Source organism: Diabrotica virgifera, chromosome 8 (assembly GCF_917563875.1).
Source record: "Diabrotica virgifera virgifera chromosome 8, PGI_DIABVI_V3a".
NCBI lineage: Eukaryota > Metazoa > Arthropoda > Insecta > Coleoptera > Chrysomelidae > Diabrotica > Diabrotica virgifera.
Window position 1 is genome coordinate 175,169,675 of NC_065450.1, and position 27,621 is coordinate 175,197,295.

General features: G+C 34.1%; 2 protein-coding genes across 3 annotated transcripts; one reads left to right on the top strand and one right to left on the bottom strand.

The window, feature by feature from the left end:
• The first annotated feature begins 1,046 nt into the window (after positions 1-1,046).
• Positions 1,047-27,621, top strand: LOC114328913 (basement membrane-specific heparan sulfate proteoglycan core protein-like). The gene is made up of 7 exons (XM_028277901.2): positions 1,047-1,182; positions 19,214-19,393; positions 20,059-20,244; positions 21,085-21,258; positions 25,372-25,557; positions 26,081-26,362; positions 27,091-27,621. Exons 1-7 carry the CDS (start codon positions 1,092-1,094, stop codon positions 27,348-27,350), a joined length of 1,359 nt encoding a protein of 452 aa, XP_028133702.1. The 5' UTR covers positions 1,047-1,091; the 3' UTR covers positions 27,351-27,621.
• On the bottom strand, positions 12,404-17,149 carry LOC126890506 (uncharacterized). Of its 2 annotated transcripts, none has more exons than XM_050659498.1 (3): positions 16,793-17,149; positions 16,252-16,448; positions 12,404-16,080 (listed from the first exon to the last, which is right to left on the bottom strand). In XM_050659498.1, exons 1-3 carry the CDS (start codon positions 17,064-17,066, stop codon positions 15,922-15,924), a joined length of 630 nt encoding a protein of 209 aa, XP_050515455.1. In that variant the 5' UTR covers positions 17,067-17,149; the 3' UTR covers positions 12,404-15,921. The 2 variants fall into 2 exon arrangements, with proteins under 2 accessions (XP_050515455.1, XP_050515454.1); XM_050659497.1 differs by having other exon boundaries at positions 16,793-17,128.

Below are 27,621 nucleotides of genomic sequence, written 5' to 3' on the forward strand. Positions count from 1 at the left end.
TAGGTCAACAGTTATTTTATAGCATAACTTTATTGTCTTTAATTTTTAAGTATTTTTGACACTAGATTATTCAATTATGAGATATTCGAGTACCTAGTAAAAGTTACTCTTGCTTCAAATTGGTAAAATACTTCGTACAAATACATCGTTTTTTTTAATTGTTTTCAATTTTTTTTTCAAATTCCCAAAACTAAAAACTTTTAAATCGATTTTTCTAGAAAACGGTGTGTCCTACCGACTTAAAGTAAGAATACCTTTTAGTACTAGAATACCTCGCAATTTAATAATCCAGTATCAAAAATGCTTAAAAGCTGAAGACAAAAAAGTTATGCGATAAGATAACCGTTACCCTACCCAAAACGGACGCCTTCGCAATGGATGGAATCGATTCATTTCTGGAAAGTAAATATGTATACAAATTTTCGTTTTTCTAAATAAAAGCGTTCTGGAGGTATTTAAGAAAAACTAATTACATGGCGCCATCTTCAAAGAGCTCTAGCTCTCTTAGGAAGCATTTTCGGACTAGGTGAATTGGGTTAAATTGTCTTAACATTATCTGAGGAATCTCCTGTCTTCGTTTGTCGCTAGAGTTTCTGGACACCCTGTATACATTTAGCCATATTTTCAATTTTTTAAATAATATTTTTTGCATCTGGTTTTGGTAACACTTTAGAAAAAGTCACGCGTCGTCACCGACTAAATTACTGCAGGTAAGTAGACTATAATTATGTTCTAATAAAAATTCATTAAGAAAAAGAGACTTGGATTTGGACAATTTTTCGATTGCAACATCTAGGGAGACTCGATACGTCAATGTAGAGCAATATTTATCTAGAATATTGCAAAAGTATCAACAAATTTTCCAAAAATATATCACTTGCTATTTTTACTATTATTTTATATCCATAATTTTTATCCCATTTATTACGGAATTTAATTACCTGACCCATAAAAACTCACAATATGGAATTACCAAAATCAAAATAGTTTTTATCACAATCTCCGCTACTTGAATTTTGATATAAAAGCAGCAACAAATAATTTGCGGCTTTAATTATTTATAATTTAAACGTGCTAAATATTAATTAAAAATGATTGCAAAAAACATAAATCTAATCGTTTTGTCTATATATTTAATTTTACAATCTTCATATGGTGATGATTATACCAAAAGTATCCTAGGTATGTTTTGTAATAATGTTTAAGGTCTTGTGAATTGTTATAGTACTTTATTCAATAATTATATTTTATAATTCAAAGTCATTGCTCTATTGTCGTTACTTGACCTAACCCCTACCATGAGGCCTCATGTCCTTGTCCTGTGTCATCGCTCTGTCAACAATCACTTCAAGTGATCTATGATCACAGGACTTTACATTTATGAGCTATTCAGCCTCATGACATCTTTCCCTTCCTATAAAGCAGAGAACTTACAACAATAAACTCAGAATAAAATATTATAAAATACTAATACTACCTACGACTAACAATAATATTAAGTGATTACAAAACTAGTACATCTCGAAATCATTATATCGAGTTGGGGGTTTAATTACTCTTTTACCTCTGGTAGGAAACTGATTCGGTACTTCACTCTCACAGGCCATTGATGTTGAAGGTTTGTTACTCTGATTATCATCAAGATCATCTTCTAATTTAATGTGATGTTTAGGCGTATTACTAGATGGTCTCAAGTGATATTTATTTCTTCTTACCAATGTTCCATTTTCTTTCTCAATAACATATGATCTTGGCTCTTGTAAACATTGCCTGACCACAGCAGGTTTCCATTGCCCATCTTCCCTTATAACAACGTTATCGCCTTCACTTAATTCTTCTCTTGCAGCTGTATTTCTATCATAGTAGTGCTTGTACAATTTTCTTTTGTCATCCAATTTATTCTTTTCACTTGTTAGGTCTACTTGTTCTGGTAAATATTTTTCATGTAAGACTGGAAGTTTGCTTCTAAGTCTACGACTATTCAAGAGTTGTGCTGGGGACTTGTCTGATCCTAACAGTGGTGTGTTCCTATATTCTAATAAAGCTAACTGAAGATCACCACACTTTCTGAGAATATTTTTAGCTATCTGAACAGCTCGTTCCGCCTGCCCATTTGATCTAGGATATCTTTTAAATCATTAATTTTGCAAACTTTTTGAACAAAACCATTAGGCAAAATGTTAACCTGTGCCCCTGTATCTATTTTAAAAGGTATATCAACATTACTAATTTTTAAATTTTCGATCCAGTCTTTATTATTTTTATTCTTGATTTCATTAACAGTGATTGATGATATCATAAAATCACCTACCTCGTTATTTTCACTTTCTTCCACTTGTACTTCTCTCACTAACCTGCTATGATAACACACTTTATCGAAATGGTTATTTTTACCGCACTTTCTGCACTTTTTTCCATATGCTGGACACCTCCTTGGCCCATGGACTCTCCCACAGTTTCTGCAGCTATATTCATCTCTAGAATTTGCACTCCTGAATGTTTGGACTGAATTTTGCCCCTGCTTGGCTTTACTCCCAATTGATTCAATTTTAACCTTCTCCAAGCTGTTCTGAACTTCTTTTATTTGAGCTTGGGATATTTCATGCATTTTACATATTTCAATAGCTTTAGCCAGATCTAAATTAATGGTCTTTAACATGTTTTGTTGTGCATCCTTACTATTAGTGCCTAATACTATTCTATCTCTTACCATTGAAGATGCTTCTGCTCCAAACTCACAATTTTTTACTTTGTTTTTTAAATCTGTTAAAAAGTGGTCAAACGGCTCTCTTTCTTCTTGAATGCGGTTGTAAAACACATATCTTTCATAGACCACGTTTTTTCTAGGCGTGACATAAGACTCAAATGCTTCCAATACATCTGCTAGCTTGCCTTTTTGGGCCTCCGTTAATTCCAAAGTGTTATAGATTTCAATGCCTTCTTCTCCAATTAGATTGAGTAAAATTGCTACCTTAACGTCATCACTTTTACCACTTTTTCCAGAGGCCATCAGATATATTTCAAAACTTTGTCTGAATCTTTTAAAATTTTCGGCCACATTTCCTTCAAATGACAATGTATTTGGTAACCTCACTTCCATGATTTTGGTTTATTTTCCACTAGACTGCGCCATGTAATAATGTTTAAGGTCTTGTGAATTGTTATAGTACTTTATTCAATAATTATATTTTATAATTCAAAGTCATTGCTCTATTGTCGTTACTTGACCTAACCCCTACCATGAGGCCTCATGTCCTTGTCCTGTGTCATCGCTCTGTCAACAATCACTTCAAGTGATCTATGATCACAGGACTTTACATTTATGAGCTATTCAGCCTCATGACATGTTTTTAATGTACTAAATAATTTTTATATAATATTATAATACAAAAGTTTTATCATTATACCTGTGCTCTGGCATTCTTTGTACATGCTCGTATCACTGTAGAACTCTATTTTCTAACTTTTTTGTAATTGAGCATTCTAGTTCTATTCTGATCCATATTTCCTATGTTCTTATTATATCCCTTATGGTAAGTTGTAGACATCTTCTGATAAAATCCAATTTAACTGTTCCTATTTTATTTCCTATTATTTTTGTAATATGGCCATACTTCTGCTCCATATATGTATAGGCGTTGATTGAAATATTGATATGGCTCCAATACATCAATCAACGGTATAGGTAATATTCGGCACTATGCTGTAAAAGGTCCCTTTTTATTTTCGTTGGTTAAAGTGTCGTTGCTCTCAGCGTTGCCATTGTTCTTTCTTTTAGTGGTCAGACGTCACAGCTGTATAAAGTGATACTTTTACTATTAGGTACTCCACGGATTGTTTTTGTGGCTTGTTTTCCAGGTGCTATTTTTACTTCTTTATCTTTCTTTTTATTATCTTTCTATCTATTCAAACAAAAAATGTGTGATTACATAATGTGATAATAACTGTTGGCTTGTCCTCGGACTCACATTCCAATTATTGATAATCTCTCTGTAGCTGATGGTTTTACCATCATCAATAAACTACTCGTCTGAGCCCCAGGATAGCGGCTTTTCACCCGCGATATATAATTAATGTTTTTTTATTACTTCTACGAGGAATTCCATACTTATTGACTTGGATTAAGTGATTCTACTATCGTTGAAAATGCCCTAATCACCTTAGATAGGTATATATACACCGCTTTTTAGGCGTCATCTTCCTTCCGGTAGGGATCTACAGGGGAGTATCATTGAGCCGCAAGCCTTTATATCCCTTGTTGCTGTTCCCACATAGGCCGATCAGACACCTGCTTCTTCTTCTTTTAGTGCCTATTCGTTTCGAATATTGGCGATCATTCTGGCTATAATTATTTTATTAACTAAGCTTTAAATAGATTAGTTGTTGTTGTGGAGAACCATTTTCTCGGGTTCTTTAACCATGATATTCTTCTTCTCCCATTCCTCGCTTTCCGAATACTTTACCTTGAAGGATTACCTTCAGTAATCTGTATTTAGTGTCGTTTCTCATTATGTGTCCAAGATATTCTAACTTTCTCCTTTTAATGGTATAGGTACATCACCTATCTTTCTTTCCCCACTCTTCGTAATACGGTCTCGTTAATTATCTTGCCCGTCCATGATATCCTTAGGATTAGCCTGTATAGCCACATCTCGAAGGCTTCAAATTTTTTCTCCATTGCTTCAGTGAGTGTCCAGGATTCAACTCTGTAATACAATATTGAGAAGATATTATCTCCAGATTAAGGTTGTGGCTTTTAAAGAGTTTGGCCATGTTGCTGAATGTACTCCTAGCCGCCATGTTATTGAATGTACTCCTAGCCTTCTCTATTCTACGTTTTATTTTTTGTGGGTGATCCCATATATTTTTTGTTTACTGTTGTTCCAAGATAGGTACCTATACTGTTTTACTCGGTCCACTGCTGTATTATTAATATGTAGTTCGGCGTCTCTAATTTTATGTTTGCTGATGATCATAAATTTAGTTTTTGATATATTTACTTGAAGTCCAAATCTTTCACTTACTTCATTTACTTTGTTTATTAGTTGCTGTAAACTGTTCAAACTGTCTGCAAAAATAACGGTGTCGTGTGCTTAGCGGATGTTGTTTAGGCGTTCTCCATTTAGAAGTATTCAATGTTCGCAATTTTCCAAGGCTTCACTAAATATTGCCTCTGAATATAGGTTAAATAATATAGGTGAAAGTATACAACCTTGTCTAACGCCTCGTAGAATCTGGATCGCTTCCATTGATTCACCTCCAAGATTCGATCTTATTGTGGCTGATTGGTTCCAGTATAAATTTTGTATTATACGCCGGTCTTTATCATCCATTTGGGCTTTTGTTAGAACATCCATCATTTTTCGGAACTGTATCAAACGCTTTTTGGTAGTCCACAAAGCAGGTGTAAATATCGCAAGTCATATCTCTGCATCTTTGAAATAATACCTGTAGACTAAACAGTGCATCTCTTGTACCTATACGCCTTTCATGAATCCAAACTGTGTGTCTTGTATTCTCTCTTCGCTTAGCTTGTATATTCTACGATGTATAATTTTAAGAAAAAAGTTTTAATGTATGGCTCGTTAGACTTATTATAGCCTATATTCTCCGCACTTTTTTGCTCCCTGTTTCTTTGGTAAGATAATAAATTCTGAAACTAGCCAATCTGTTGGGATATTGCCTGTGTCATAGATATTATTGAAGATTTTACATAGTATTCTAGTATTCTTAAAGATTCATCATCAAGAAGTTTAAGAAATTCAGATTGTACTCCATCTGGTCCTTGAGAGCACTCCCTTCTTTTAGTGATATTATGGCTGCTCTTATTTCTGCCACTAGTGGTCCTGTTTCCGTAGGTATTGGGGACTGGTTCTCCCTCTCATCAAAAAATAAATTTCGTATGTAATTTTTCCAGGTATTATTGATACTCTCTTTGTCCACGATTATCTCTCCATTGCCATTAGCAGACACCTACTTAGTCCAGACTAAGCAGTAGATCGTTAGAATTTTATACAACGGCGTTAGCCTTTTAATTTTTCTGTTCACCGGGCCATTAGTTCGAACTCAGATCCACTAGATAGAATGCCTCGCACCGTTTGGCTATCTGGCCGTTATCACCTTAGGCACCTATATGCTGGTTATTTTAACAGTTCCATAGTGCCCAACCCTTTTCCGAATTCTAAATTTTGGCAAACATTCCGTGATTGTGAGATGCAGATTTTCCAAATCCTGACTATTGTGTCTCACTGCTACCCAATGTCCAAAACCTTTTTACATTTCATGTAGCAAAATTTGTAAAGCTGTCATTTTCTTAGCATGTAAGGGTTTATACAAGGATTTCTAAGTTAAGCCCGAGCAAGCCTTATAATCTTGTGATGTTCTCCCCCCCCCTGTCGGATATTTGTCCGACCTTTCTAATGAATAATTCAATGAACAATTATTGTAATATGTTCTGTATACTCGTATGAGTTTTTAAAGCATGATTCCTCGTTGTCTCATGCCGTTGACCATTTGTTGATTCTTCCGACCTTTGGACAAAAGAGTGATATCGCCATATCTGACTACCCTCACCCTTATCTCATTTACCATTTGTTCTTCATTAAGGTTTTTCTTTTCAAGTCATTGTTTATGGTAGGGGAGCAAAGTATGCTAAATTTGCAGTCACTCGAGCGTTATGGGGACCTATTGGGTTGTGATTAGTAGGTCAAAAGTTAAGTAAAATTTTACATTTTAGTGGGGACTTTCCATTTTTTAATTTAATTTTCCAACAATAAAGAATCCAAATCTGCATAAAAATTTGAGGGTCCCATTTAAGATTTTAAAGTAACCCCCACCCCAACACCGTGGGGGGTCGAGTTAGGTGCCATTCGATAGATTTTTCAAAAATATTTTGAAAGTGTATTTTGCAGTTTTTCGATTTGATGTTCATTTTGCGAAATATCGCAGGGTTTGTATTTAAAATTTTAAATTTACCCCCACCCCTCTCCGTGGGGGTCATGTTTAGTACCATTCGATAGATTTTTGAAAAATATGGAAGACGTATTTTTTAGTTTTTCGATCTGACGTTCATTTCGCGAAATATTCGCTTTTTTTTGTGAAACTTTTTGACTCACCCATTTCTTTACTTTCTTTTTTTTATATAGTATTTATATAGTATATATATACTATATATAGTATATTTACATATAGTATATATATATATATATTTTTGAGCTCAACTCATCAGATTTTTCAAATATACACTCTTTTGCATGTACTTACCCAAGCAGCAAGAGTCAGTCGAAGAGACGTCGAATGTATGTCACTACTCGACGTCCAAATACGTCGAAACAACGGTCGGTTCAACGTGAATTCGACGGCACAATGTCATAGTTGAAACGACGTCGACTTATGACGTTTAATCGACGACGAGATATACCTCACTGATAACGTTATATAGACGTACAATAGACGTTGGAAGTTATTTATCGCAGGTATAGTTTCTTCGAATGGCAGCTTTCAGTCGTCAATTGGATGTACATGCACTTCATTTTTAGCATTTTCAAGTTAAAAAATAAACAGGGCATGTGTCTTCCGATTAGCAACTGCTGCTCTAACAAACGTAACCTGTGTCAAATAGTAAAGAAATCAAAAACTCTGTCAAAACTTTTATTATATAAAATACAAAAAACTTTGTAAAATGACATATGGATATAAAATACAAGAAACTTTGTAAAGCAAATGGCAGGTAGGGTGGCTAAGATATACCTGGTGACGAGATCAGGTAACAGTGAATAACTTTTTTGTTAATAAACCGATTATTTTGAAATCACATAAATATTCAGCTTTTGGCGGTGCTTCAATTATTACTTCCGGTTTAACCGGAAATCAGAGTCGACCACAAACCTTAGACCAAAGCGGTCGCATTTCGTCCAGCAAATTTTAAAATATTTTATACTGTAACCGTTAATGTGATTTTAATTATTTTAATGTGTTTTTAATATCATATATTCGAATGACCCGGTACTTGTTTTAAAAATAATAAACTCAGTTTTTATTATTGATAAATTGAAAGTGATTCCAATGACAAAACGGAAAAAACTCTCAGCGAAATGGATTACAATATTACTTCGCCGTTTCAACCGATGCAGCCACAGCCACAGCAGAATTTATACGGAGTTCCAACACCAGCGATGATTCAGCCAGGCCAATTTACAACTCAGCCAGTGGCGTACGCTCCGCAAGTTCAGATCAACAACGACCAACTAGTACAAGGTAACGTTTCATTTCCTCAGGTTTTACCCACACCATATTACCAAACAACACAACAACCCCTATACTTTAGCAATATCCCAGCCTTGCCAAACAAAAATAGCCAAGAAATTAGCCAAGACGAAGAATGGAAAACTGTAGAAAACACTAGGAAAAGAGTCAGACTTAGCCCTGAACACAGAGTAACTAAACAGACCAAAATTAATGACTACTGGCTAAATTCACCTGTTCATACATCAAATCGATTTGAGGAGTTGTCTAACGACGCAGATAACGAAGCAAAAAATGAAGAAGTTCAAACTGAAAGAACTGAGATTCAAACTGAAAAAACCTCAAAACCACCTCCCATATTTGTAAATGGAGTGAAAAATGTGACCCCACTCACCACACTATTAAATAATATAGCCAAAAATGGATACGAAATCAAAGTTTTAAATCACGATCAAGTTAAAATACAACCTAAAGAAAAAGAAAATTATAGTACAATAACTAAAGCTTTAACTGAGAAAAAAACAGAATTCCATACATTTAGGCCTCGTGACGAACGCAGCTTCAGAGTAGTATTAAAAAACATGCATTACTCAGCCAATCTGACAGAATTAAAAGAAGAAATCGAAAAGCTGGGGCACTCGGTAGTAAATATGTGGAACATTAAAAATTACAAAACTAAGCAACCTTTATCAATGTTCTTCATTGACTTAAAATCAGCAGAAAATAATAAAACAATTTACGACGTTGAACACTTGCTAAACTACAAAATTAAATTTGAACCACCATACACAAGGAGGGAAATTCCACAGTGCAGTAGATGTCAAAGATATGCGCATACAAAAAAATACTGTCAACATAGGCCCAGATGTGTAAAATGCACCGGAGATCATGCTACTGAACACTGTACAAGAAAAGAAAGATCTGACGATGTTCAGTGCATTCTTTGCGAAGGAAACCACCCGGCAAATTATAAAGGATGTACTATATATAAGGAACTGCAGAAAAAAACATATCCAACCCTACGGCAAAAACAACCTACAACCCCACTAACGAGTAATATTGGAAGAACCATCAATCCAGGCATTAGCTACTCACAAGCAGTAACAAACCAACTACCTCAAGCAAGCACATCTCAGAATACTTTGCAAGCACCAAATTTAACGCATCCTACTCCTGCTAACGACCTGTCTGAACTAAAATCGATGTTTAAAGGATTTGCGGAACAACTGTCCACACTGCTAAACCTCCTAACGATAGTCGTCAATAATTTAACAAAATGAATAAGTTACTAAAAATTGCACTTTGGAACGCCAACGGGCTTGCCAAACATTGTCTTGAGGTAAAAACTTTCATCATTAGTCACGAAATTGATATAATGTTAATATCAGAAACTCACTTCACAAGTAGAAGCTACTTTAAAATACCTAACTACACAACTTACAATACTAGACACCCAGATGGTACAGCCCATGGTGGAACTGCTATTATAATCAAAAACAATATCAAACACTATGAGACTAATGACTTTAAAAAAGACTACTTGCAGGCTACTAACATAGTTATTGAAGATTGGCATGGCTCACTAACAATCTCTGCAGTCTATTGCCCACCAATACACAAGATAAAAAAAGAACAATTTGAAGAATTTTTTAAAACATTGGGTAACAGATTCCTGGCTGGAGGAGATTACAACTCTAAACATACACATTGGGGATCAAGATTAATCACCCCAAAAGGACGACAGCTTCTAGCGGCTATGAATAGTAACAACTACTCGTATATTTCCAGTGGTGAACCTACTTATTGGCCAACCGACGTGAACAAAATACCCGATCTACTTGACTTCTGCATAACAAAGGGAATTCCAAAAAGATCGCAAAGAATTGAATCTTGCTTTGACCTTTCCTCGGATCACTCGCCTGTATTAATCACGATAAGTACTGAACTTGTTGAGGTACAGCTACCACCGAAACTGGACAACAAATATACGGATTGGGAAAGGTTTCGGCGGGTGATTGAGGACAACCTAAACCTAAACATACCTTTAAAAACAAACTATGAAATAGATGAAGCCATACAAAATTTTAACGTAATTATACAGGAAGCAATCTGGCAAACAACACCCCTAAAAAACACGACGCTCATGAAACAAGAGCTACCAAACATAATCAGACAAAAAATCAAAGAAAAACGATATTTAAGAAAAACATGGCAAAGAACGCACGCGCCTCAGGACAAAACCAGACTCAACCAGGCTACACTTCAACTTAAAACTCTCCTAAATAACTACAAAAACGATGGGATTAAAGAATATCTTAGCAACCTATCAGCAACAGAAATTACAGACTATTCTCTATGGAAGGCTACGAAAAAATTTAAACGACCTCAATCAAGCAACCCTCCTATTCGCGCAGAAAACGGCGAATGGGCCAAAAGCAATAAAGAAAAATCAGAAGTGTTTGCAAAATATCTCACAGACGTCTTTCAACCTTTCCCTGCTGAGAATAATCAAAACTTTGAAGCATCCATCCAACAATTTTTAGAATTTCCATACCAGTTAGAACTTCCACCGGAAAAGTTTAAGGTAAATGAAGTGATCAAAATAATACAAAATCTTAAATCGAAAAAGTCCCCAGGCTTCGATCTTATATCCAGTAAAATTATTAAACAACTACCCAGGAAAGGAATTGTGTACCTCACTCAATTATTCAATGCAGTATTAAGAACCGCATATTTCCCTCTCCTCTGGAAAGTCGCAAAAATTATACTAATTCCCAAACCAGGAAAGCCGCTGGAAAATGTCAAATCATATCGACCCATAAGCTTACTGCCGATAGTGTCAAAGATCCTAGAAAAACTGATACTCTCAAGAATTCAACCACTCCTATCAGATCGAGAACTAATCCCTGCACACCAGTTTGGATTCAGATCCCAACACGCAACCATAGAACAGGTTCATCGGATATGCAGAACTGTTAATCAAGCATTGGAAGACAAAATGTACTGCACTGCCGCTTTTCTAGACATCTCGCAAGCATTCGATAAAGTCTGGCACACAGGCCTTCTATACAAATTAAAAAATATGCTTCCTCTCACTCACTTCCTAATTTTAAAATCCTACCTCCATAACCGTTACTTTTTTGTACAACATAGAGATGAGTGCACGTCTCTATTTCCAGTTGGATCTGGAGTTCCACAGGGCAGTGTTCTGGGGCCAGTGTTATACCTATTGTACACAGCAGACTTACCAACAAACTTTCAAACCACTACAGCTACATATGCAGACGACACAGCAGTGATGTCAGTACATCAGGACCCACGGATAGCTTCTCAACTTCTGCAAACCAGCCTCAACAAAATGCAAACTTGGTTAAAACGGTGGCGTTTTCAAACAAATGAAACAAAGTCGGTTCATATTACCTTCACAAACCGTAAAGGTCACTGCCCGCCTGTATATATCAACAACCACCAACTAAAACAGCAAGCAACAGTCAAATACCTTGGAATGCATCTAGACCAAAGATTAAACTGGAGAACACACATTTTTATGAAGCGTAAACAACTTGGTCTCAAATTACACAATCTTTACTGGCTGATTGGTCACAAATCATCACTTTCGATGAAAAATAAAGTACTTGTCTACAAAGCAATTTTGAAGCCAATATGGACTTACGGGATCCAACTTTGGGGTACTGCATCAAACTCCAATATCGAAATCTTGGAGAGGTTCCAGTCGAAGGTTCTTCGAATAATCACAAATGCCCCATGGTATGTTGCAAATATTATTATTAGACGCGATCTAGAAATTTCAACAGTAAAAGAAGAAATTACCAACTTTGCACAGAAATACGAAGACAGACTGGCACAACATCCAAATGTACTAGCCAGAAACCTGATGAGCCAACCAGTCAGACGGAGACTTAGACGAAATACACCTAGTGATTTACCATCGCGATTTTAGTTATATGTGCCGTAATTCCCAGAGACAAACAATTTTATATCTATGTAAAATATTTGTAAAGAAAATGATTATTGAATCATTTTCTCCAAGTCACCTACACTAGTGGTTACAACATTTACTTATTGTAACTTGTTTTACAGATTGTAAATAAATTAGGACGTTAAATAAAAAAAAAAAAAAAAAAAAAAAAAAAACCGGAAATGAGATAATTTTTTTGTGACAATTTTGTTCTTCACAAAATTTCAAATCTAGTGATGTATCATACTTGACAATGTATCTTTTTGAAAATCTTGAATCGCATCCCCATGGCTATTTAAAAATAATATTTGAATGGTCATAAATAAGTATTTTTTTTTAATAAATATAACTTTTTAATAATAATCTTTTTCATAAAATTTGCAAAATATTGATGTGTAAAACATACTTTTTTAAATAGTCAAAAAATTTAATTCATTAAAAATTTGAACATAATCGAGAATATTTTTATTTTTAAATTTTTTGACTATTTTTAAATAAAGATGTTACATTTTATACATCAACATCTTGCAAATTTTATACTTATCCTTAAAAACTTGTGTTTATATTAAAAAAAAATACTTACGACCATTCGAATATTGGAATTTTTATTTTTGTTTTGTTTTTCAAATATTCTTTTATCGAAATAAAATTTTAAAACAAATATTCGGCAGAACACAAGATAATTATTAATTTTTTTATATGCAAGCTAATTTTTCAAAATAATATGTTTAAATAGTCATGGCGGGATGTGATTCAAAGGAAATGACAACTTTAACAATTAGTCATCAATAATTTAAGGATGCGGTTACGTTAAAAATGGGATGAAAACGAAAAATGCAAACCATTTAAATTCCTTTCATAAATTCTTAACCAAAATACTTCATAGAATACCTATCTTACTTAGTCCATGTTGCAATAAAATATCGTTCTTAAAAATTACTTTGTAAAGACAGTTATTGCGCTTCAGTGAAATATCACCAAATTTCATCAAACTATTTTTTGACAACGATATTTTAATTCAACATGGAAAAATATGCGAGGTATTCTATGAAGTATTTTGGTTAAGAATTTATGAAAGGAATTTAACGGTTTACAATTTTGATTTTCCCACCATTTTAAATTTAAATGCACCCTTAAAAACCATATGTTGCCACTTTACAATTTTGACAATATCTGATAGAAGACTTTAATTTATTACTATTTTTATTTAATTTATTTTAGATTCGAAAAAATAAAAATGTACTTTTACATTGCTCATTTCTAAATGTTTGAAAGAATTTAATTTTTTTTCATAAATGGCCAAATGTCCCTCTTAAAAGTATACCCTCCTCCATTAAAAGTAACATTTATTTTTGTAAAAGTCTGCCGAAGTTTGTTTTTTTCCATAATAATGCTAAAATATTTACTTTATAATAAAGGAAATGATAACCATTTACTGTTGTTGGGTGGATCAAGAGGGAATAACATACATTTTGTAATTATACTGTCGAGATTAAAAAGTTCCATATTTTGAAGTAGTTTACTTACGATGCAAATATTAAGTGATTTTGATTCAAAAGGGTAATTATAGAAAGATTCGTAAGATGTAAACTTTTGACCTATTAAAAAATATTCATTTTTAGCATTAACTATGTTATTAATTTTTATTACACAATATTCGTTGTTTAGACAATAACAGTTGACATTGGAATGTGCTTCTACAGTATACACAATATTATTATATTTAAGCTTATTATACTGTTTAGTAGAATTAAAAGATAAATGTAACAGTGGACCATTAAAATGTTGAATTTCACATTTCTTTGTGACACTATCATTAATTACTGATATAGTATTAGCTTCTGTCAGGCGACAAAACAATTGTTCTAATGGTTTATTAGGCGATTTCACTGACTTTTTTATTTCATTTAAATAGTTTTCAAAAGGAAAAGCAGAAATCTGGTCCAATGGACCAAACAACCGAGCTTCTTCACTCAAGTGACACAATACATGAACATTATAAATTAAAAACTCTAATCCATACAGGTCTTTGGAATGGGTTATAAAGCAGTCCAGTAATTTTCTAGGAACATCACAACCAAAATTTGCTAAGTGCCTTTTAGATAACAGGATACTAACAGAAGAATGCAATAGAAGAAAGTGTTCATACATAGCCTTATCAATATTTTTTAAAACTAGGACTCCTAAATAAAGCAAAAGAGTTCTAAATTCTGTTGCTTTAAAACGAGCTACCTCTGAAAGACTTCGAGGTTTTCTATTGAACTCTGAGACAACAAATTTTCCATAAAAAATTAAGTTTTCTGATATGTTTGTAACATCCCTACCACATAACCGAACACGCAAGTCACCACATATCCATGTGAGAAGAAGTTTTTTCATAACACCTAAGTATAAACAATGCATAGAGTCAATTGGAAATTTTGAAACCAATCCTATATTTAAGACTTCCAAAGGTGAAATTCCAGTATGATGATTCTGATCAGATTTTAGCAAAAATGACTGATCCGATCTCCTTGGTGCCAAAATGTTATTAAAAATCATCCTATGTTTAAAGTAGTCTCCTTCTTCAGTACATTTATCACACCCTGAATAACCGTTGTGCGATTTTATACATTTTATAAAGGCTCGAGCTGGAGCATCACAAATGAAACTATGAACATGTATCCTATATTCTTTATCTTTAAAGGTTAGACCATTCTCCAGTAAAAATTTAAGATCATTAATAAAGTCATTCAAATAATCAGCCAGTGGGCTAGGTTTAGAATTTCCACAAAAAACACCTATAGCGAATGGTTTCACTTTTATACTGCTATTTACAATTAAACCCAAGATAGGCCAAAACTGCACTGAAGAGCTTTTAAAAAGAGGTAAACCATCAATATTAAAAGATATTAGAATATCGTTTGAAATTATTGAATCATTTGTAGAAATATAGAATTTAAGATAATTTTCCAATCCAAAATGAACATAACTGCCTGAAGTTAGTTCTTTTTTTAAGGTAATAATAGTTGGTGTGTTCAAAAGAGTCTTAGAACTCAGAGGTAATTCTGGATGAACTGGAACTAACACATGAAGAAGATCAGTTACTGTACTATGAGTGACTTTGTTACGAATTGCCCATCTCTTTAGTTCACCATGTAAGTCGTAAGAGTTTTTTTTGAAATTTATTGGAGTTACTTGCATTATCTAAACAACTTATTAACTCTAAATCCATTTCAAAGTCAGATTCTATGCTCGTGTCATTTTCAATTTCACTAATATTATTACTATTAATTAAATTTTCAGAACTAACTTTAGAGTTGGTGACATCAGTACTAGAAATTATATTAACGGAATCACTATCTACTACTGTTTTACTAACAAGTGAAGAAGTCTGATTTAAATTACTTCTAGTGACATCAGTACTAGAAATTATATTAATGGTATCACTATGTACTACTGTTTTACTAACAAGGAAGAAGCCTGATTTAAATTACTATTAAGACCTTCAATCGTATTTTTAAGTTCCTTAGCCACCCTCCTACACATTTGGCGTTCACCTACAGATTCTTTATAAAACCTTTGCATGTTTAATCAAATAAAAAACTAAAATTAAAACAATTCCAAATTAGTAATTTTTCTTGTTACGGTTAGGAGCATGTTTTAACCAGCGCTCTACCCTAGAGCAACTCACCTAGAACCACTTTGTTTAAGCGCAGTTAATTAAATGGTCGCTTATTTGATACTCTGTCATGCCGCCAGTTGTTACCGAAGTAATTAAAATGCTTCGCAATATTATCTGTCAAAAGAGATCTTAATATCCTATTATTCTTCTGGGTAACATCTTTCAGGTTTGAAATTGAGGCACAGTTTGATTTCTAAAAAAATATAAATTAAAAAAAAGTTATTTTACATTTAGGTGCAACTAATTTCTTTTAATTTATACAAAGAAAGTTTATTAAGGGAATAATTTTCTATTATAAACAAATCAGCAAAAAATTTAAATTTTCTTAATTTCTACAATTGGGTACAAGATGTATACAACTTACAAAAGTGTTGAAGTTCTCTTCTTCTGCCAAACATATCTCTAGTTCTTCCAGGTCTTGTAAGGATTCTATTGGCAATTTTATTTTGAAGTCATCAGGTAAATCTGAATTTTTAAATGGTTTTGATTTCTCCAAAATATTTAGAATTTTTCTGTTCTGTTCCTTAATTGTTAATATATGTTTAAGTAGAACCTTCAATCCTAGAAACAAAACATATTTACAACACATTGAATAAAGTACAGAAGGTTTTCCATTAGTTTTTTGCAATTATTCATTGATACTTATAATGAATGCATGCTAACATTGTGTACCTATATCGTTGGTTGTACCTATGCCCATAAAAAATTGTAAGTTTGGGGAAAACACAATTTGACCATTTACATTAATAGTATCAGTAATAACAACTATAAAAATTAGATGATTTGTTACACTATTGGAAGCTTTTTCAAGTCAATTTTTACGGTGTGCTTTAAACCAACAATATTTTTGGCAAATCAATAAGGTAGTGTTGTGCAAAATTACTCCCATAAATAAAAGAACTTACCATTTGTATCCTGAAGACTATTATCAAAATTTAGAGACTCGTTCAGAGTCGGTGTTTGTATTTCAGTTGCTTCTTGCCTACCAAAAGACGATGAAATAATCCAAATATAAACTAATTTAATAAACGAGGAGCCAATGGATGGAAAAAAGCGAACTCCTTGAACACGATGGATCAAGAAAAACAGGAAAACGTAAACTAACGGAAGACGGCATACACCACCATAACCAACAAAGCCATTTTGTTTGATTTGACTGTCAAAAACGTCAATTGTCATCCAAAATACACAGATAGCGGCAAGACTTTTTTTAGCCAATCACTACATAGTATTTCAAAGTAATAATAATTTGATTGGTTAAAAAAATGAACTCGATATTCTGTGGACAGGACCTTTTTCGCCGTTATGAGTGGTTATGACAACTCAATGAGAAAGTTTCGCGCAAAATTTGAATTTATTTAATGATAAGTTTTTTGAAGATCGATGAGTGAAATCATTGGGTGCATTCAGCAGACACAGTCGCTAACTAATCGATTAGTGATTTTCTGCTGAATGCCACATAAATTGTGACATTTAGCATGTAAATCACAAATCGATTACTAATCGATTAGTTAGCGATTGCGTCTGCTGAATGCACCCATTGTTATAGGTACTAATATTAAATTTATAGGTCTAACGATTAAAATAATGTTGTTTTGCTTTGTACCTCTGGTGTTTTACTGTGTTTTTACTTTGAACTAAACTTTAGAATTGACGCGCGAAGTATTGGTACATTATAGAGTACCTACGCATTCGTTTGTCTAATGTCTATTTTCAGTTTGATTTATAGATATTTCTATATCAAATAACTATAATATTGATGGTTACTTTCATAACGTCTTTTCAACGTTCATTTTTGGTCGATAAATTCTACCGCCCTACAATCGACGTTAAATCAACGTCTATATTATGATGTCGAAAAGACGTCTACAAATCGACACCTAATCGATGTCGTTTTAAGGTCGATCGACGTCAAGGTCTACAAATGACTTAGTATCGACGTATATTCGACTAACTCTTGCTGCTTGGGTATAGACAAGGCGAAAACGACGGGTTCGTTGGAAAAAATATTCCCATGAGATTTTTTTGCATAATCACATTTGTAATACACCCCAGAATAAGGTTCAAGAAGTCGCCCACGAGAATAGTGGTCCAAATTTTTTTCAACAATTTTTTTTGCAAAAATTATTATTTTTGGTCTGGACAATTTTTCTTAGGTTTTTTAGACCATTCTGGACAAAAAATGTCTCTTGTAATTTTTTTCTAAAGTTGATGGGTTTCGAGTTTACGCAATTTAAAATTTGAAAAATGCAAAAATGGCCATATTTAAGACTTAATAACTCGGTTAAAATTATTATAAAAGTCAGAAAGTGACTAAATCAAAGTTTAAAGCTCCCCCACATGATCCTAAAGAAATGTGTGTCATTAATTTATTACTAAGCTGTTATTTTTAATTATTAACAATAAGCCGTAAGTGTATTGACGCGGCTGTAAATGTGAGTGCGAGTAAGATGCCCCATTGGAATCTCTTTCGCACGCACCATAGACGGCCGCCTAATACGTGCTGGCGCTCATTATTATTACTTAAAAATAACAGCTTAGCAATAAAATTATGACAAAAATTTCTTCAGGATCTTGTAGGGGGGCTTTAAACTTTGAATTAGTCACTTCCTAACTTTCATAATACCAATTAACCAATTGATTAAGCCTTGAAAATCGCCATTTTTCATTTTTTCAATTTTAAATTGTTTATAACTCGAAAACGACCAACTTTAGAGAAAAATTACAAGAGAACTTTTTTGTCCAGAATGGTCCAGAAAAGCTAACAAAAATTTGTACGGGACAAAAATATTGATTTTTGCGATTAAAAAAAATTGTTAAAAGAAAATTGGACCACTTTTCACGTGGGTGACTTCTTGAATCTAATTCTGGGATGTCTCACGAATGTGATTATGCAAAAAAATCTCATGGGAATATTTTTTCTAACGATCCCGCCGTTTTCGCCTTGTCTATTAACTTACCTTATCTTAATCTGCATGACAATTTCGAGTATTTTTAAGGATAGATTTTCTTTCGGGCCCCCCTTAACTAACTTCCCTGTGTTAAGAGCCAATGTATGGTAGAGGTAGAGGTACATCTGCAGGGTACCAGGTTTCTCCCCATATGATAATCTGACGCGCTCGAGTAACTGCAAAAATCCCCACTTGGGCTCCCCTACAATTATTTTATTTTTCTGAGATCTCTTTTGTGCAGTGTCACCCTGTTGTAATAGTTCAGTTTGTTTACTATTTGATTGGCAAATTGTCATTTTATTAAATTCAATAACTAAAACCAATATATCTTAAAATCTCTTAGGTACGTTCTTTACAATATTAATTATTTCTTAGGTGAAGACGACGAAGACTATATCATTGCTGGCTCAGGAGAAGGCTTGGAAGACAACGAACCATCCAGACCACATTTCACAACCACCTTCAGACCCGATGAGTATCCCACTAGTAATCAAGAATTTAGAGCACATTTAGGTGGTAGAACTGAGTTACAGTGCAGCACTGGAAAATCAGATGGTAAATAATAAAATTAAATATATGTTTGGATGGAAAAATTCACCATATAAGGGGTGAGCATGCTGCTCAAATATGTCAGGAAATTTTTAATTTTTATGTTTCCTCTTTGGATGTTATTGAGTATATCAGTTATTGTTGGCGAATGCCAACAACAAAGTTGTTATTACCAATATGATCGCCAACGTTCGATAATCTACAGGGTATTGAAACCGAAGATATATTATTTACCTTTGCTTTATTCACAATCTAAGCAGTAAATGTCGGACTAATGTAATTGAAGTTGAAGTAAACTGTAACGAATGCTCTGTCTTCGTTACGTTCATTTTTTCCAATTACTCCTCTTCGCCAAAACTGGCATTGAAAGCTTCGCTTCTCAAATACTGAAGACAAAAAAAATGCACATTCAGACAATAACGATCAATACCAAAATTGAAGAAAGTTATAAACTTGTTATAGATAAGATTAAGTGAAAATCTTATAAAAGAGAAAATTTAATAGATAAAGATAGGAAGAACAATACCAAGCTAGCGTAGACACCACTGAGATGACAAATTCGTATCAAGAAGGATAGTAAGACAGAGGAGGTTTGATAAAGAGACGTGGCATGTGGTCTTAGATATATTAATGATAACAGCAAACCATTAATATTTTTTCTACATTTCAAGGTTCTAACTTAAAACTAATTTGGTCAAGACCAGAAGGTCGTTCATTGCCTACCAACTCTATCCAACGAAATGGAATATTGTACATCGACAAGGTCGAACAAGAAGATGGAGGAGAATACAAATGCACAGGTTTCGATTCCAGTACCAGACCAGTCTTCAACGGCAACGCTTATCTCACGGTTATACGTAAGTATGATTTGCTTTACCCTTCTTTGGAACTTAGGTACAGACTAGTGTCTGCATATTCTAAAGGTACCGGTGGGGGGATGGCGTCTATGCGCAGTATTATAGTCGGTGCATGAGAGGGAAAGTATTCGAAACAATGAAATAGCAAATACTATAAAATTTGTCATTTCAATATTTCGAATACTTTCTCATACACCGACTATAATACTGCGCATAGACGCCATCCCCCATCGGCACCTTTAGAATCTGTGCACTGTAGATAAGTCGATGGTCTCCAATACACGCTGTACGCAGCCTACGGCGTCTATAGGAGACAACCGGCTACGTCGGTGGTCACTTCAATTCACCCCGTAATTTGAGGTTGTTTTAGAATTACTCTTTTTTAACTATTTTCGGTTGCAAGATAGCTTTTGTCCTTCAAAGTTTATTAAGAGTAACGAAAATGAACAATTTTCCTACGGCGTGACGTTATACGCAGCCTACAGCCTTAAATAAATACGTAAACTCATATGCGTATACCTTGGAACAGTCGTTACCGAAATACGATCTAAAGTTAAAAAGGCCAGAGCAACATTAACAACATGAGAAATATATTCACCCATTGCGACAGGTATCTTTCCCACTAAAAATACGGCTGCTAAAATGCTATTGTATTTCCAGTCTTGCTGTATGGTGCAGAGGCCTCGACAATAACGGAAACGGAAATAAGTTATAATAAAATTTTCAATTTGCTAACTTACTGTTTAATTAACAAATACCTAGTCCTTTTATTAAATGCAATAACCAAAACCAATATATTTAATATTTCTTACGTTCTGTGCAATATTAATTATTTCTTAGGTGAAGACGATGAAGACTTCTTTTCTGGCTCAGGAGGAGGCTTGGAAGACAACGAACCATCCAAATCACATTACATCCCCACCTTGAGGCCCTACTATCCCACTAGGATTCAAACATTCCGAGCACTTTTAGGTGATAGAACTGAGTTACAGTGCAGCATTGGAAAATCAGATGGTAAATAATTAAATATATAGGTACTATACAGGGTGTATCATTAAGAATGTCCAATCCCCGAGTTGTAGATTCTAGACCTCAAAATATTAAGATTTAACCCAAATCATCATCATCAATGGTGCTACAGCCGTATGAAAGAGCCTCGATCTTCCCATGACTATTACGCCAGTCAGTCCTATCCATTGCCAGTTTGCTGCACCTATTTTTCTCCCATCCTCGTCTACACTCTAATGGTGTATTGTTGCTTGCTCCCGGGGGTGGTTGATTTGGATCTTCTACTTCGATAGCAAGTAGTTCTTTATAGTGTTCCACCCACCTTTTCAATATTTCTTCTTTTGTATGTGTCCTTCCTTATCCTTACATAGTCTTAGCCTTGGTTTGCATTCCTTTCTTGCATTATTCAGAGTTTTATATAGAATTTAACCCAAATCACTTAAATAAAATAAGGCTCCTTACTGAGTTACGCTTGGGCTACAAGGGCGATTTTTTACGGCGCCCATTGGTTTGACTACCTCCTCCACCAAATCATTTCATCTAAAATTGGTGAAGTATGTAGTCAAACCAATGGGAGCCGTAAATTATCGCGCCGTAAAAAATCGCCCGTGTGGCCAAAGCCTTACAGTGTGTTTTATTTAAAAATTATTTATATCCAGTACTTTAAAACTATTTGACGTATCCTTAGCATACTTGGCAGAAAGTGTGGCTACTGTACACCCTATTAAATTATGATAAAAATAAACGTTTCTAGCTACTACCACATGCGTACGACAGGGGATAGTGAATGGTTGACCCTTTCCAAATTCGACGCCACTATATATCGAAAGCTAATGACTTTATCGTTACCAATGAAGAGTATACTATTTACATAGAAAGTATTGGAGAATCGAAAAATGCGCTAAAATAGTAATTCCCCCAGTAGCGTAGAATTTGGGAAGGGTCAACCATTCACTATATCCTGTCGTATGCCTCTGGTAGTAGCTAGAAGCGTTTATTTGTCATAATTTAATAAGGTGTATATAATAGCCACACTTTCTGCCAAGTATGATAAGGATACGTCAAATAGTTTTAAAGTACTGGGTAAAAATAGTTTTTAAATTTTTAAATAAAACACCCTGTAACTCAGTAAGGAGCCATATTTTACTTAAGTGATTTGGGTTAAATCTTAATATTTTAAGGTCTAGAATCTACAACTCGGAGATTGGACATAATTAATTATTCGCCCTGTACAGCACAACCAGTTTCATTTTGTATTTGAGATTTGGATGCGAACTGGTGTCGACATGATGTTTTTAAATTTTATTTTGGTAACCTCTCGCCAGTGGCGGCTCGTGGCTTTAGGGACAGGGTCGGCAAGGTTTTGTCTCCTCAGATAGGTATGCCATCTAATTAAAAGGCTTCAATTTCATAGAAGATTTTTGGTTCTTTTTTTTTATTTTTTTTTTGTTTTTTCCTATAAATTTAGAACCTAAACCTGTTTATAAATTAACTCTAGTTAATGTTGTTTCGAAGTAGCAAAATGGGTTATAACGTCATTGTAAAATTTATTATTGTTTTGGAGAGGTTTTAAAAGTTTTTTTCTATTGACATTTGAGACAAGTTTGACATTCTCTCTTGTTTCATGGTGTTTCGACAATAGTTTGACTCTTTTGAGACAAGAGAAATCCCGTTCATTTGAGGCAGAATTTGCCCACATTTGAGCACAATAATTTATTAATTTCGGGAACAGTTTGTTATACCTAATGAATTGCAGTATATAAAATTAAACATATTTTGAAACTTATCCCACCTTCCGAAAATATTTAGATCAGCATATAAAACTGTTAATCCATTTTCTTATTTTATTTGATTAAAGAATGATGAATAATTTTTGGAAATAATAATTGAGTTATCCTTCCACTCAAAAAGGTCCGGAACATTGTTTAAATAATCAAAATGTCAAAAAATCAAGAAAAAATTCGATTTTTTTCTTCGTTTTTTGAGTATTCACTTCTGAGAAAAGTTACACTGACATAAAAGTTGCGTAATTAAATTTCCTATAATATAGGATTGGTTAAAAATTTTAAAAAGTGTCATCCTTGTTGCAAAACAGCAATAATGGCGAAAAAAACAAGTATTCGCATTTTACGTTTTTCAACCATTTATGCTACACTTACGACCTTCATAACCAGAAAACCTTTATGATATAATAAAACAATACTGTATATTTCATTGAGATCGATTCAATAGATTTTGCAAAAAAAATTAATTTTTTCAAAATGTTGCAGTACTGACAATAAAGCAGATAGCAAGTCGATTTTTTTTACATATAAGTACATAGAAGAAAGGTACAGTATTCTTCTATTCGCGGTGTGCAAGTACTTAGAAAGGGGAAACGAGAAACGACCGTGCGCGAGTCGCGGAGAAATATTGCAACTATCTTAAATAATTCATATTGTCAATTGAAATTGTCAAATTGACTTATATTTCATACCTTCTGTCATTGAAGCAAAAAAATTATATATTGCTCCACAATATTGATATGATATGCAATTATTATATAAAGGTAAATTTAATTAATTGTATTTTGCTTGCAGTACTGCATTTTAATAACTAATTTTATTTACTACAAACAATTATTTCCGTTTGCTTAACATAACCTGCATCTTATTTTTTTGGACTATGGCCTTGACAATTATCCAGCAACCAGGACTAATATAATTGGCCAATATAATTAAAAGTGCGAATAATAGTACAGAGCGTAGAAATAGGGGTCGCTTTGCCGAACTTGCACGGTCCCACGTAAAAATAAATTCAACTTGCTGTCTGCTATATTTTCAGTTCTGCAACATTTTGAAAAAATGAATTTTTTTTTTGCGAAAGCTTGATTGCAAAATCTATTGAACCGATCTTACGAAGGTCACGGTATTGTTTTATTATATGATATAGTTTTTCTGGGTAAAATTATGAAGGTCGTAAGTGTATGGTAAAATGCGAATACTTGTTTTTTATGATTTTTTCGCAATTATTGCTATTTTGCAACAAGGGTGACAATTTTTAACTAATCCTATATTGTAGGAAATTCAATTACACAACTTTTATGTGAGTGCAACTTTTCTCGAAAATGAATACTTTTAAAGTTATAATCAAAAAATGAAGAAACAAATCGAATTTTTCCTTCATTTTTTGGCATTTTGATTATTTAAACAATGTTCCGGACCTTTTTGAGTGGGAGAATAACTCAAATATTATTATATGAGTTATTTTCAAGCAATTTCTGCAAACAAATATGAGACACCTCTCAACGTCCAAATTAATATACTAATATTTTTACAGATACGCCCGGTCTATAGGTACGTGTCTTGTTGCCGTTTGCAGATCACCGCTCGGCAGATTGTTTATCTGCCGTACTTACCATTCAAATAAATACGGGGAATGTATAATTGGTTGCATATCGGCTAATATTCCATAATGTATAATTGGTTGCATATCGGCTAATATTCCATAGATAACAAGCAAATGGTCAATCTGGGGACGGCTTGCCGAAGCGGGCCTTATAAGAATTCACACAATCGCAATCGGGTGCATGGCTAGGGTCATTAATTAAAAAAGTTACGCACAGCGCACAGGGATCACTTAACGTATCGGATCGATCGAATTCTTTTAAAAACAATGTTTTCATTTCACAGAAACGAATATCATCAACTCTGATTAACTTAAATATTTAAAAAAATCTATGTGTCCATAAATGTGTGGGTCGGCACTGCCGACCCTGACCAGCCGCCACTGCCTCTCGCCAAGTAAAATATCTACACGGTACCAAAATAAAATTCAGAAAATATGGAAAAATCGAACGTCAACAACAGAGTGCGCATCCAAATCTCAAAAACAAAGTGAATCTGGTCGTGCTGTATATGAAAAAAAATTATTAGAGGTGAGCGTGCTGCTCAAAATGTCATGAAATTTTTTATTCATGTTCGTCATTGTACTTATGTAAAATTTCCCACCCGGCCGGGACTTAAACTCACGACCTTTGGGTCAAAGCGTAGGCTCTCTTACCACTGAGGGCATGATACTTGTTATTTATAGTATCATGACTGAGGGGTTACCATTCATATTCTTTTTCTGCATTTTAAGGTTCAAACTTCGAAGTAATTTGGTCAAGACCAGAGGGTCGTTCATTGCCTCCCAACTCTATCCAACGAAATGGAGTTTTGTACATCGACAAGGTTAAGCAAGACGATGCAGGAGAATACAAGTGCACAGGTTTCGATTCCAGTGCCAGACCAGTCTTCAACGTCAAAGCTTATCTCACGGTTTTACGTAAGTATAATTTGCTTATCTTTTATATAACTTACAGACTAATACTTAGCTCGTCTATAGCTTTATATACAACTAGGGGCCATTCCACGAACATACGCCTATTTTGGATTACTTCGACAACGAATATTTTACTGTGCAACATAAGAAGTACGAAAGTAAATGGCGCTAATAATTATTCCAATAAACAACAATGTAATTTGCAATCTACTTTCGTTCTTCTTATTTTGCACAGTAAAATATTCGTTGTCGAAGTAATCCAAAACAGGCGTATGTTCGTGGAATAGGGTATAACTCCATTGTTGTTAGATTAGATAATAGTATTTTTAATTCTTTGATGTAGGGATTAACGTTAATAGAATTTTCGTCTACTTGACCTGAGAAACTTTTAATCAGATAATGAGTCGGATATGTTTATTTGTTTGAGATTTTGATTTTTAACGTATCTATTGACATGTCCGGGCCTAGTCATTTTAAATGAACTAGTCGGCTGTTGATCTAAAATGCTGATTAAATCTCTTTCAAGATCACGTATTAACGCCTGCTATCAAAGCCGAACAGAACGAACAACAAGCTCTTCTCGGCATGGACGTCAACCTTCGTTGCAGAGTAATCAATCCCAGTTACCCCACCACTATCCGCTGGTACAGAGAGGATCCCCCTGGTACCAAAGTTATGTTCGACGACCAAGAAAACGGAGAGGTCCTCTACCTTAGAAACGTCCAAAAACAGGACCAAGGACGGTACTACTGTGAGTTACAGACCAGGAACGGCACAGATGTCGATTATATTGATCTTCTGGTACTAGGTAAGGAATTTTTCTATGTATAAAATTATAAAAATATTTAGTATTGTATGATTGCTTGTTTTGTAAGTAATAGCTATACGATGTTGTAAAAGCCAAAATATTGTTGGTGGTTACATAAAAACTAAATTTTCAAGTCATCGGAAACCGAAGACTTGAAAATCACCCGTATTTATGCACTTGAGTTTCAATTCACTGAGCGGTGGAGGCAATTCTCAAGTCAATCGGCCAATACCAAATTGAAGGTGAGAGCAATACACACCGATACAATGATTGAACAGGACCCAGGCATAGGTACGTATGGTGACAATAAGTATCTTTAATGGTTTTGCACTTTTATGTAAAAATGTATGAGCTGGATGTAAAAGCTCATATGATTTGGTACGTATTTTGATATCATTTTTAGAGAGCTTGATATGTCTCATTTTTTGTACCACAACCCATCAGAACAAACAGCCCGAGAGGCGACGATGTCTCTTTTTTTGGAAAAAGGAAATGGTAAAACTGGCGTTTTATTATGCCATGGACTATTTCGACATAAATTGCAGGAACAAATATGAGGTATTGCTTGCAAACAGGTCTCTTCCTTACTGAGACCATTGCACATGAGGATTTACGTCAATTAAGATCAATTCATTGACCACTCATCGCATTCCGCCAGATTTAGTGCCGTGCGAATATTTCTGCTGTCATTCATTTTACAAAAATTAAAAACAATATAATTTTTTTAGACCCTCCAAGGATTACCTTGATTCCGTCTAGACAAGTACTCCATCCAGGCGATAACGTTCATATCAACTGCAGCGCCACTGGCGAGCAACCCATCGACATCTCATGGTCGTCTTTAGGACGTGATATGCCCAGATTTTACGCCAAAGGAGGATATATACAATTCGACAATATACAATTGCAAGATGCCGGTAGATATATGTGTGTGGCTACCAATAGAGTTGGTCGAACAGAGACTATGGTTAGTCTCAAAGTACAGTAGAACGTTGGTAGATATCGTATCTTAAGCTGGGTACACATATGCGAGCCGAACTGTTCGCGTACAGTTCGTTGAAAATATATTTACAGCGAACTCATCGCAAACTCACACGACTCATGGAAAGCGACGAACCAACTAGCGCAAAGTTTATGTCACGTTCTTAATGTAAATAAAGACATCAATTATTTGTTTATCAACTATAAAATAAAAATTGATTAGGTACATTGTGTTTCTCATCAGACGAAAAATTGTCCCAAGTGATTTTGAATTATAA

Excerpts from the sequence above, each read along its gene's own strand:
- LOC114328913 (XM_028277901.2), top strand. The coding sequence starts at position 1,092 with ATGATTGCAAAAAACATAAATCTAATCGTTTTGTCTATATATTTAATT. Across the intron at positions 1,183-19,213 it reads TTATACCAAAAGTATCCTAG|GTGAAGACGACGAAGACTAT; the intron begins GTATGTTTTGTA and ends ATTATTTCTTAG. Across the intron at positions 26,363-27,090 it reads TATTGATCTTCTGGTACTAG|ACCCTCCAAGGATTACCTTG; the intron begins GTAAGGAATTTT and ends TAATTTTTTTAG.
- LOC126890506 (XM_050659497.1), bottom strand. The coding sequence starts at position 15,406 with ATGCAAGTAACTCCAATAAATTTCAAAAAAAACTCTTACGACTTACAT.